The following is a 13133-nucleotide window of genomic DNA, read 5'->3' as shown; positions in this document are numbered from 1 at the left end:
GTGTGTGTGTGCGTGTGTGCGTGTGTATGCGTGTGTATGCGTGTGTGTGTGCGTGCGTGTGTATGCGTGTGTGTGTGTGTGTGTGTGTGTGTGTGTGTGTGTGTGTGTGTGTGTGTGTGTGTGTGTGTGTGTGTGTGTGTGTGTGTGTGTGTGTGTGTGTGTGTGCGTGTGTGTGTGTGTGTGTGCGTGTGTATGTGTATGTGTGTGTGTGTGTGTGCGTGTTGGGCATGCTGGCATGTGTGTTTTGGTCAGTAACCCTACACCTGTCTCACCTGTGCAGGTGTGCTATGAGGAAGCGCAGCGTCCTGTAGTGGGCCGGGGGCAGCTGCCGCAGCAGGTCTCTGATTTTGAAGATGACTCTGTTGAGCTGGATGTTGAGGCGGGGCGGGTCTCCCTGCTGCGCCCCGCGCACCGCCTCCGCCTCCGCCACCAGCGCCCTCTGGCTCTCCTTGGACAGGCCGATGAAGTCGTTATAGTGACGGTACAGGATCAGGGGCTCGGGCAACTGCAAAGGAAACAGAATCGACACGGATTTAACCGAACGGTCAAGCTAAAAACGAAGATGCACGGATACAGTATAGCAGAAGAATGAGTTCACTTCACATCAGTTTATCTTAGTTTCAAACAGAATAAAAACCCCAGTAAGTAGTAGTAGTATATCCTTCTAACTCTGGGAACAACCCTCCCACTGTTAGTCCGTAAAGAGCGGTGTATAAAGCCCACCTGTCTCAGGTAGAGTTTGAGCACGTTGCCGATGTCGTGGGGGGAGAGGTCAGACAGCTCGACCAGGTCCTTGCCATTCTCAAAAGCCTGACAGAGTTTCTCCACCCGAGCTTTAGATCCGTTCACACGGTAGATGCCCTTTACAAGACAACAACATTCACCACAGGAAATTACTTTCACATTTCACAGCTCTTTCAGTACAAAAATGACACATTTGAGAATTCTTTAACGTATAAAAACGTTAACTGCACTAGTTGATACTAGTTCTCTCGATAACTACTATACTATACTATATGTCACGATACTAAATGGGTGCGTTCGTACATTCACTCTGTAAATATATATATACTGTACATAGAGCCCTCTGAAATCAGTTAATTTAGTGGCCACTCTGAGCGCTGCCAGAGCACAGTCCTCTGAATTTTCTGGTGCCAGGGATTAAAGCAAAAAAAAATCTCCTGACTGAAAATGTGTTCAAGCCAAGTCATATTCTCATTTTAACCTCCACTATATGTTTGTATTTTATAACGTTAGCGTTTTAAGGGAAGATTATTTTGAACAGCTTTTCTATTGCCAGTTTGCTTTTATGTGATATCAATGCTGTTTTCAATTCATGAAATAAAATTGATACTTATTGCAAGGGTTGACTCTGACATACAAATAATCAGATAATGGGTGTGGCTTAGACAATTAGGGGGAGTGGCTTGTATGAAAGTGGGTGTGGCCTGTCGGTGGGGCAGAGCCGATTCGTAAAATATCTGAACCGTGTCTGTGGCACTTGTGGTTGCTGAGCTAAAGTCCTTTAACCTTCCTTTAACCACTAGGCCGGAAAAGCCTTCATTAAAGTGGGTGGCTGCTGCTGGCGTACGTTTGGGCCCAGGAAACGGGCATGGAAAGAGTCACAGTCACCTAACTCAACACACTCCTTGATTGTATCCCTACATTGTACCAAATCAACTTTCAGAGTCCTAGGCCATTCCTGGGAGGCCTTGCACGCGAGCTAGCGGGAACCTGTAGGGAGCTCTAATGCTTGATGTGAAGTGCCTAGTGTAAAAAGACATGTTCTCACACGTACAGGGGTACAGGGAGTACAACATGTTGCATTTTCATGCCATTAGGGTTAGGGCTTCCTAGGGTTTCCTAGGGTTAGAGATGCATTTGGACTTCTGGAGTACCTCCACTACTTTCAATGGGTTCTGAAGGTCTGAGAGCAAAGGGCTTTCTACCAGGGGTAACTAACCCTGGGTAGAACCTTGGGTTCAAATCTGGAGTGTGTGGGACCAAATGTGTAGATGTGGTGAGCTAATGAAGCTAATGAAGCTTGAGATGAGAAAAGGGCGCTTGTCTCTTTAAGGCCCAGGAGGGAGTTAGCGATTAGCGATGTTAGCTTCAAGAGCGTATTTACGAATGCACCCTATGTCACTTTTGGGAGTAGAGACACATGTCATCTGTAAGGGTGCTTCCATACTTCATTGTAACTGTGATGTGATCTACCTTGAGGTTGAGGGCACGGCTCTCGATCTCAGAGGTGCACTTCTTGACGATGAAGGGGATTCCATCTGGGCTGTTCTTGGCCGCCAGGGCGAAGTCGACACCAAACAGGTGCAGACGGCCCTGCAGCTTCTTATGACCACACTGGATGGCCAGGGTCTCCAGACACTTCTTATGACACGCCAGGGAGCACTGTCCAGGGAGACACGTATGAAATGTCACAGCTCGTCTAGCATGTGTAAGATAAAAGGGTATTAAATGGTCATTTAAACTCATACTGAACCATAATATGGAATGTGGTATGTGGTGTGTGTGTAAATGGTTCACCAGATGGCTTGCCTGTCATGTTCATACATGACTTCAATGTAATGTGTTGATAATAACGATCCTGTATGTGTACCTCCTCACACTCTGCTCCATGGAACACCACCAGACTGTCACACTCCCTGCACTTAGACGGGGCCCGCAGCTTCCTCAGCTTGTGGGTCTGGGCCGCCTTGGACATCTGGGCGTTCCGGAAGGGTCCGGGAGAGCTGGCCGTCTCCGTCACCATCTCACCCAGACCTGAGAGACAACGGTCGGAGAGAAGCAGAGGTGACACTCTCTCTCTAGCAAACTCACTGTTGTTTCCAGATAAAAAAGGAGCCCTCCTTAATGTATCATCCTTCTGTATGTGTGCACATGTGACAGCGGCTGGCGAAACCGGGAACAAGTCGGCAGCTGATTTAACGTTCAGACTTTTATTCCGAAAAATGTAAATACATTTCAGCGTGGTTGAAACTCAATGACACACTCGCTTGTCAACTAACACAGCTTGTTTTGTGAGCCTGCTAACAATGTAAAGTAGTGTTATAGTTAATTAGGTAGTAGTGAGGATTACTCACCGAATCCATTGCATTGCAATATTTTGGCTTGACTAGCGAGTGTGTCATTGATTTTGAACGACGTTGACATTTATTTAAAATGTTCAGAATAAAAGTCCGAACATTTTGATTGGTTGGCGACTTGTTCCCGGTTCCACCGGCTGCTGTCACATATACAATAAGCATAATCTGTATGTACGCCACACATTTAATTGGGGCAAATTTAATTCATTTTAACAGCATGAGCTCCTGATGCCTCAAATAACAATGAGAAAATAAAAATAACACATTCTCTAAATGGGAGAGGTCAGCTTAGAGACAGGAACTGCTAGCTGAGGCCCGGAGCCAAAAACAACACGGACCCCATCTGTGGAGCTGTGCACAGTGTAAAAACATGTAGTGAGGTGAAGCTCACACGCGCAGGCACACACACACACGCACACTCACACACGCACACACACACACATGCACAAGCACACAGGCACATGCGCACAAGCACACATGCGTACACACACACACACGCACACACGCACACGTACACAGACGCACACACACATGCGCACAAGCACACACACATGCGCACAAGCACACATGCACACACACACACACACACACACACACCCACACACACGCACGCACACACACGCACCCACCCACCCACCCACACACACTTCATGGTATGACTCACCATTGTCTGAGGGCGAGGGCGGTTCTCTCTCGTCCAGGTCGTCAGCGGAGGACATGGTGCCAGTGGAGGGGGTCCTAGGAAGCCTCCGTTTAAAATCACCTGCACCATGAAGCACACATTTCAATCAACATCACAGAAACTAACAGCAACAACCTGGTACTGAAACACAAAGCAAGACATTCATAGCCCGTTGAAAGCGTTGACATGGTTTAAGGCCTACAGTCACAAAAATAGAAGCGTCGGGCGTGACTCATCACCCTACCTGGGCTGGCGGTGGGGGAATCCATGGAGCGGGACTCGCTGCTGCCTCCGGCACTCTCTGAGTCACTGCACATGCCCCCTCCCTGACTACCAGAGGCCCAGGCTCGCATCGGGGCCTGCCCTCGAAGAGCTGGAGGAGAGGAGACAACCACAGGCATCCACTGTCACTGTCACTGTACGTGGACACTAAAAACAACAACTGAAAAGATAGCTTTTATAGATATAGATAGGTACTTTACTGATCCCAGAGGGGAAATTCTGACAGGAGTTGATATAAGTCATCTAAAGCCTTTCGATTGAGACATCGATGACTTTTATATGAACTGACGGGAAGTGCTCGCATGACCACAGCTCAGTTTGGAACTTGCCTCATTTGCCTCTGAGCCAACACTGGCTACGGTTATATTACTAACCTGAGGCTAGAAGTAAATACTACAAGTATTTCCAGTATTTGAGTAAGCTACAAGTACTTCCACATCAACTAAACAAAAAATCGATACACAAATCTGTTCCAATCCGAAAGCGCCTTCGATGACGGGAAGCCGTTGTTGACGTAACCCCGTACCTTGTATGTCTGTGCTGCTGTTGGACCTCCTCTCTCCCATCTTCCCTGGCCGAGACTGGAGAAGACTGTCCACCTCGTCCCCACTGAGGACGTCGCAGGAGGTGACGGACACCTGGGACAGGTTCCCGTGGGAGGAGTGGGAGCCCAGGGAGCGCTTGGCGAACGGAAACCTGCTGTGTGCAGAAACAAAAGGTTCATATCATAATAATAATAATAATAATAATAATAATAATAATAATAACAATAAAACTTATATAGCGCTTTTCTAGACACTCAAAGATGCTTTACAAACTGAAAAGATCGAGTAGTAATAATAAAAAGAAACAAAAGATAAATCAAAGAAAGTATAGGGGTCTTATACATTTTTAGATTACTAATCTACCGTAAGTGTCTTTGTAGGACAATCGCATAAAGTGAGTGCACAGATCTGTTGGCGCAACATTTCACTACAGATCCCATGTTCTCTAATATGCTATACTGACTGAGAGTGGAAGCAACAAGGACTTCGCTGGCACATCTTTTCTGAAGCTCTGAAACACTTCATGAAATATTGATTGTCCTTCATAATTTAGCCTATGGAGGTTGATAATTACTATTTAATATGGATAACCCTCACCCTATAGCATGTCATAGTGCACCCAACCATGGCTAATGGCTCTAAGCGCTAGCCAGAAGGCTACACTAAATCATGTAAATGACTCTCAATCAATGCATTTCTGAGGTCATCCAAAATGTCCCACAACCATTGTGCAGTGGTGAGGGGTGTGTGTGTGGTTAGCTGATATGCGGGCCTGACAGACTTGATAGACACAGAGTGAGAGTTGAATCTCAGGGCCAGTTAGAAACCCGAGCCAGAATCTCACGCTCGCAATCTCCTCCGCTGCATTCAGCCCTCACCACAGATATTTCCTGAGGAAGGGCACAAATTCAACACACATTCTCTCTCTCCCTCACACACCCCTCTCTCTCTTACTCACTTTCTCTCTTCCATAGTTCACTCTCTCGCTCTCTTCCTCCCACTGTGACTCATAGTGCCCCCCCCCCCCTCTGAGAAGTCACCATTACCCTACATTGTTGGTATTACAGCTGTACAACGACTCTAGCACCTTTTACAGCAAAAAAAAACAAAAAACGCGCTCGTGTCTCAAACAGTTCCCTTTCAGTTTAGAGTCTCTACTGAACCTAAAACTGAAACTAAACTCTAACCATTAGAGTCTAACGCCTGTAGCAACATTACAACTCACGCTTCCTGAAAATCATATCATTACCTCACGTCCTTTGACACCTTCACTGGTACTCACAATGACACGTATTGAATGTAAATGGACTGCACTTATAATACAGCTCCTTATTCCAAAGCGCTTTACAACGGCCTCTCATTCACCCATTCACACACACACATTCACACACCAATGGCGGCAAGCTACCAAGCAAGGCGCCGGCCCGCTCATTGGGAGCAATTTGGGGTTCGGTGTCTTGCCCAAGGACACCTCGACACACGGACAGGAGTAGCCGGGGATCAAACCTGTATAGCACTCCTACTGTACATATATAATGTATATTCCTAACATTCATGTGAATGAACAGTTGCTGTTGGTTAGGTTTTGAGGGGATGTGGGAGGGTAAGGGAGGTGTGAGACCTGGGGTTCTCGGAGGAGAAGGACTCCATGTGTAGGGGCTCCTTGGGAAGGTTGCGGACGAACTCTGCGTAGCGCTGTCCTGGTTCGTACAGCTTAGCGCTCTCACACAGGGCCTGGTAGTGCATGGGGAGGGACACCGTCTGGGCCTGCTGCATCGAGAACCAGTTCACTGTCATCTGGAGTCAGAGACAGAGGGAGGGAGAGAGGGAGAGAGAGAGAGAGGGAGGTAGAGGGAGAGAGAGAGGGAGAGGGAGAGGGAAGGAGAGAAAGAGACAGAGAGAGAGACAGAGGGAAAGAGAGAAAGAGACAGAGAGAGAGAGAGAGAGGGGGAGAGAGAGAGAGAGAGAGAGAGAGAGAGAGAGAGGGAGAGAGAGAGAGAGAGAGAGAGAGACAGAGGGAAAGAGAGAAAGAGACAGAGAGAGAGAGAGAGAGACAGAGGGAAAGAGAGAAAGAGACAGAGAGAGAGAGAGGGGGAGAGAGAGAGAGAGAGAGAGAGAGGGGGAGAGAGAGAGAGAGAGAGAGACAGAGAGAGAGAGGGGGGGAGAGAGAGAGAGAGAGAGAGAGAGAGAGAGAGGGGGAGAGAGAGAGAGAGAGAGAGAGAGAGAGAAAGAGACAGAGAGAGAGAGAGGGGGAGAGAGAGAGAGAGAGAGAGAGAGAGAGAGAGAGAGAGAGAGAGAGAGAGACTAATCACTATCATCCTTGGCGAGATAAGAGCTTCATCTACATAGAAACAAAGGCAAATTAAGCGTATATCGGGGTGCAGCCCGAGAGCTAATAGAGGTTAGGGTTGTTAATAATGATTAGTCGATGATTGATTAATCGTCGTTAAGAATTTGATTGATCAAGTGGAATTCAATCATTATTTTCTATTCAATTCTGGCTGCCAATGCGAAATTGCTGGTACTGGGGACAACAGTGGATAGAACTGGGGGCAACAGAGGATGGAACTGGGAGCAACAGTGGATGGAACTGGAGGCAACAGGGGATAGAACTGGGGGCAACAGTGGATAGAACTGGGGGCAACAGTGGATAGAACAGGGGGCAACAGTGGATGGAACTGGGGCAACAGGGGATGGAACTGGGGGGCAACAGGGGATGGAACTGGAGGCAACAGTGGATAGAACAGGGGGCAACAGTGGATAGAACTGGGGGGCAACAGTGGACGCGGCCACTAAAACGACAGATGATGTGGGGTCTTCTCTCTGTGGATTGGCTGGTAGGTATTCAGAACTCACCGCTTTGAGTGTGAGGTCACACTGGAAGACCAGCTCTCTAATCTGGGTGAGGATGTCACTCTTAGCGTTGGCTAGGTCTTTCTTTCGGACCCCTGCATCGGTCACACTGGTCCGGTACTGGTCCTGGGCCTCCTCAGCCTGGCGGGGAGAGAGACGGGAGATTAACATGCATGGTTCTGAGTGTGGCTCAGAAATCAATTGCACCGCTGAAAGGGCTCCTCTTCGTAAAAAAAAGAAAAAAGAAAAGGAGAATTAACAATCAACGCCCTGTCACATCCCTCTCAGACTATTCATTTATTTATTTTTTAGATATTTTTTCTGAGTGGGGCAGTCCCACTCATATTTTTCATTTTTATTGACAGTTACAGTAAAGATTTAGACAGGAAGGATGGGTGAGAGAGAGAGGAGGGATGACATGCAGGATATGTCCCCGGCCGGAATCGAACCGGGGACCCTGCGGTTACATGGTCAGCGCTTAACCCGCTACGCCACCTAAGCGCCCCCTCTCAGACTATTCTAACACCGTGACCTGGTGAACGTCACTCCTAGCTCCTTCATGTTCCTGCCGTGTTGTGTGTGTTCTAACCCACCCTCTGCAGCGCCTCCTCCTCCAGCCTCTTCTTCTTCTCCAGGGTCTTGGTCCCGGGGTTGGGCTGCTCCTCCTGGGAGCGGCTGGCGGAAGAGCGGGCCTTCTGGTACTCCTCTCTCCGCTGGGCCTGCAGCACTCGGGCCTTACGCACGGCCGCGTCCGCCTCATGCTGCGCGGACCGCAGAGGAACGACCACGGAGACACAGATGAGACACAGATGAGACGCAGATGAGACGCAAATGAGTCACAGGTCTCCCAACAGCTGTTTCCATATCCACTGCCCTGCCTAAGTAATGGGACAGTGAAGGATTGTTTCTTCTTTTGGCTCTACACTCCAGAAGTTTGGATTTGAAATCCAAGTTCTCGCCGTAATTGAGGTGTAGAGCCAAAAGAGTCCCATTACTTACTGTACTGCGTCATCGTGACTCACTGACACACGAGGCTACACAACACACACAAAGAAACACTGCTCCCTTTCATCTCTTCACGCGAGGAAACAACATGTGTACGTGCACGTACACACACACACACACACACACACCATTTTCTTCTGCTCTCTCTGCCACTGCTCCTTGATGTCTTTCCTCAGTTTGTCCAGTTCATTCTTGCGGGCTAGTAGAGGCTGAAAGACAGAGGCCAGAGCAAATAACCATTAATTTCATATATACAGCAAGTGAACACATGAATGAGTAGTATGATTGGGGCTCTTGTGTACAAGCTGTAGATGGGAAGGTCATTATTGTTTTGTCTTTTCATTCGCTTTCATAATGAAATGTCAGTCAATTACATTATTTTGTACTCTTTCGTATTAGCTGTGAGGGAAATGTGAATGTATCTAGTTTCAATTTCAATTTCAGTTTTGGTTTCTTGGACAGGTTCATTTCAGTACAAATAGGTCTAGGACTAGTTTTTATTTTTAGAATAATAACCATGGTACACTGTCACTGTCTTACCTGTATGAATTTGTTGGTCTGGAGGGCGGTTGCAGTTTGCAGGAGGAGCTGGCTGTACTCAATGTCATTCTTGAATGTAGAGACATAAATGTCCCTGAAAGGCATGTAATCCTTTGTCCAGGAAGAAAAAAAGAAAGCATATGATATGATACACATCAAGTGGCACAGTATGTATCTTTTAACCTATGTTTGGTTCTAGGTATAATATACTGTGCATTTACTTAATTAATCAAAGTACCTGTTGACTTGCCAGCGTTTTCGCAGAGTCGGCCATTTTGGCATAACTTTTCGCACACTCAATGTCTGTCAAAAAAAAAAAAAGACGTGAAAATGTAAGTTAAGAGAAACGAAATATTTAAATGAATATGGTCTGTGAATGGATGTCCAGTATGATGTGTACACACAGATTGATGATGCTGATTTGTGCGTTTACTGTCTGTGCGGCTTAACAAAACGAGTTGACATGCATGCATGTAAGTTACAATCAACAATATGCTAACCTATCTACAGTAGGTTTATGAGTAGGAGGGATATGTACGGGATCAACAGTGGCTTAATAGACAGCACATGGCTGGGTCCGGTTTCAGATTTTCCATTGCAAGTGTGACTTAATCCCGGACTAGGCTTAAGCCCTGTCTGTGAAACCAGCCCATGGTCTCCTGACTCACCCAGGGCCAGCCGTTTCTCCACCCAGGCCAGCAGGTCTTTGGTGTATTTGGACCAGGCCTTGGCGTAGAGCAGCGCTGACTCCACCCCACTCTCGTTCTTCAGCAGAGTCCGATCAACCTCCTCTTCCCGCGAAAGCGCCACCTCTGGACCTGTAGAGGGAGCACATGAAGCATAGGGGATCAGAGGAGGGTCGTGAATACCACAATTATTATGTGAAGTAGATATTATCAGTAAAATAGTGCAAATCATCTAGGACATTGAGAGGTCAACTGCTCTGTTTCAGTTCCCAACAGTGTTTGTGTGAGAAGCACACTTCATAAAATGAACTAGTGGTGAGGATGAGGAAGAGAAAAGGGGCAGTGGGTTTAAGGGGATATGAAAGTTCCAGCCTTTTAATTTTTTTTTACCAATACTGACAAAGTTTGACCCTCAGGACTGGGTACCTACTCACACAAAGCTACGGGAAAGCAGTGCCATTGAGCACATGTGACACATACGCACACGCACATGCACGCCCACACACACACACACACACACACACACACACACACACACACACACACACACACACACACACACACTCAGACATGCCATTTAGCGGCCTATGCGTGCATGACGATTTCATAAAAATCCTCTCATAACTGGGCTGCCACGCACCTCTCCCAGCTGCCTGCCATCTGATTCAACAGAGGCGCATGTGTTTCCCATCTCACACGTTACTACTTCTAAACAGGCAAAGAATGTCAACCATTTGGAGAGAAAAAAAATCCCACAGCAAGTATGAAAACTGCAGCAGGAATAACTGGGGTTTGAGCTGCGCTAAGTGCAGGTCCACTTGAGGCTAAATCATTTAGCTAGCTGGTTAACCTGACACTCTTGCCCTGGGCTACTCTAGAATGTTTAACTTCTTTGTATGTATCAATTTGTATGTATTGTATGATCGTTATATTCCGATATGGATGTTTCAATTTAGTTGCTTAAAAGAACATGACGGAGTCAGCCTCAAGGAAACTAAGCTATGAAACAAAGGTTATGGATGGAGAGGGTAAGAAGAGAGAGATAACTCACCCGCAAGGTCACTTTTCTCTGGAACATACCCGCCAGGATCCACAGAGAGATTCTCAAAAGACTGAAAAAGACAACACATTTTTACAGACACTAACAAAAGCCAATATAGAAATAAACAACATTACAGAGAGTGGATTATATGGTCATAGATTTGCCTCAAAGATAAAGAGGTGATAAAAAGGCCTCATCAACTCTGTTTTTAACTACCTACACAAACAGAGAACTGGGCCTTTGAAGACTTGCCTCAAAAGAAGAACTATTTTCAATTCCACCCCCTTAAACAAGCTTTTGAAAATAGATATTCCTCAAACCCTTTCATATTCTAAAGACGTGCTTTGAAGAACAGAGACCCTTCAGAAAGCTCAAAGCTACTGAAGAGAGTGCTGGCTGGCTTACCCTGGTTCTCCTGGTCTGGGGGAACCCCAACCCTGGTCCACTGTCCACATCTCCCATAAGGAAGTCAGACACTCTGAGGGGAAGAAGGCCAGTCAGCATCAAATCTAACTGGAAGTCAAGTCTTGAAGCATCTAGATAAAGCAAGTTACTCTATAACTCTTACTCTTGAACCGAGTCCATTGAGTGAAATGATAATAATAATGTTAAAATAATATTTTTAACATAGAAGCTTGTCTTTGCAGGGTCCTTCATTTGAATAGGAACCAATTACACACTCTGTTGACCAGGTTGTCACCCCAAACTGAGCGAATGGAGAGGAACAAAACTGCTCAGGAATGCTACCCTGAGGCCTGGGGAGACTTAAGCAATATACAAAGTGAAATGGCTGAGTAGGAAAAGAACAGTCAATAGAACATCATCATGCCAGTCTTTCTACAAAATTGGTCTATATAACTGAGTGGCCTGATGGAAAACAATCTACCGTATTTCAAATCCATAATTGTGTCTGTAACACCGAATTCAAGTGATAAAGCAAACACAAGTGTCTGGTAATGTGTTTCTTTGGTTTGAATGAATGAATGAATGAATGGTCTTTATTGTCATTGCTATAGTACAGGTACCAAACAACGAAATTTAGGTGCAAGGAAAGAAAAAAACTAAAAAAAAACACAAGAAGGGAAGGAGCTGGTTTACATAAATAAATAAAGGCTATGTACACTATCCACTATACTATACTGTACAGATAGACAACTAGGGTTGTCATATTGCACATAGTGTTATTGCACATTCATTTAAAGTGTCGCAGTTTGCAGGCTTGAATCAAAGCCTGCACTACAAAGCATTAAGTTATGTAAGTGCAAATCCAGCACACACGCATCACAGTTTCTGTATATTCTAGCTGCATCATGGCATGGTTACACTTGTCACCGGCACGTTTGCTGAGTTGATATTGACAGCCTAATCAACAGTGTGTAATTGATTCCTATTCAGATCAAGTATCCTACAAAGACAAAGATACTAATTCCGAAATCACAGCTCAATCAGAGCACAACAAACTATTACCTTTGCACTCATAATATGGACTCAATTTAACGTAACTTGTGTAACTTGTAACTTATTGTGTAACATGTTTTCATTTGAGCTCATTTTAGGAGAGCCACAGCAAGGGGGTGTAGACTTTTGCAAAAAGGTATTCTCTCTTTTTTTTATGTTTATGTAATTAGGAATTATTTATTATTGTTTTCACTTTGTGACCAGTAGGCTGTGTAGATCAGTGGGGGGGAAACAATAATTAAATGTAATCTAGGCTCTGGGGCAACAAAAAGGTCAACATTCTGAAAGGGAGTGTAAACTTTCTATAGGCACTGTTGATTTGAAGATACTGCATATCATGCAGCATGTCAAATTTAAATGAAGCATGATATTTTACACAAGAACATAAAAAATTAAACATGAACTAATGAAAATACAGTACGTTGTGTAGAAATTCATTAATCATTTACAGATTTAGTCTAAGTAAACATTATAAGCAAGAACGTTAGTAATGTGCATAGCCCACAATTCTTGGCTGTTGGACAAGTACTAAAAGCCAATTTTGAAAGGTAAACAAATGTTGTACTCACACATTGCCAAATGTGAATGCCAAAGTGTCAATGGATGCGTATATCTCGCCAAATATAGCGTTTTTGTTTTCTTGGTTCACTTCCTTGAAGTTAACGCCTGTTGAAAGTGATAAAACCACATGAGAATTTCAACCAAAACACCAAAATCAAAAATCACATTCAATAACAGCCAACATTCAACTATTCATTAAACTGAACAATGTAGCTCTATGTACTGTAGTTAACATGCCAATATAAACAACGCTATCATAACAAACTAACAGCTGTGATATCAGATGAACATATAATTCCATTCATGGGGCTAATTGATATAGGCTAACTGTCTTCATCCATTCACGATATGTATCTGACATTCAAGTTATGCCACTAC

At 45.3% G+C, this 13133-nt stretch overlaps 1 protein-coding gene across 1 annotated transcript in view; it reads right to left on the bottom strand.

Annotated features, from left to right (window-relative positions):
- Positions 1–13133, bottom strand: part of LOC308171411 (rho GTPase-activating protein 29-like) — a 28713-nt gene that overhangs the window by 3216 nt on the left and 12364 nt on the right. Inside the window, exons 3-19 of the mRNA XM_080546253.1 lie at positions 12764–12860; positions 11142–11214; positions 10746–10806; positions 9677–9826; positions 9247–9311; positions 9009–9119; positions 8597–8677; positions 8057–8224; positions 7467–7604; positions 6232–6407; positions 4592–4761; positions 4028–4156; positions 3766–3864; positions 2615–2778; positions 2218–2406; positions 724–861; positions 273–505 (exon numbers count right to left, since the gene is read on the bottom strand). Of these exons, the coding sequence (XP_080402379.1) occupies positions 273–505; positions 724–861; positions 2218–2406; positions 2615–2778; positions 3766–3864; positions 4028–4156; positions 4592–4761; positions 6232–6407; positions 7467–7604; positions 8057–8224; positions 8597–8677; positions 9009–9119; positions 9247–9311; positions 9677–9826; positions 10746–10806; positions 11142–11214; positions 12764–12860 (2242 nt within the window). The remainder of the gene's footprint in view (positions 1–272; positions 506–723; positions 862–2217; positions 2407–2614; positions 2779–3765; positions 3865–4027; positions 4157–4591; positions 4762–6231; positions 6408–7466; positions 7605–8056; positions 8225–8596; positions 8678–9008; positions 9120–9246; positions 9312–9676; positions 9827–10745; positions 10807–11141; positions 11215–12763; positions 12861–13133) is intronic.

The sequence above is a fragment of the Nansenia antarctica genome, assembly GCF_963989245.1.
Source record: "Nansenia antarctica genome assembly, chromosome: 16".
Taxonomy (NCBI): domain Eukaryota; kingdom Metazoa; phylum Chordata; class Actinopteri; order Argentiniformes; family Microstomatidae; genus Nansenia; species Nansenia antarctica.
The sequence above is the reverse complement of the archived record's forward strand: the minus strand, read 5'-3'. Positions and strand labels throughout refer to the sequence as shown.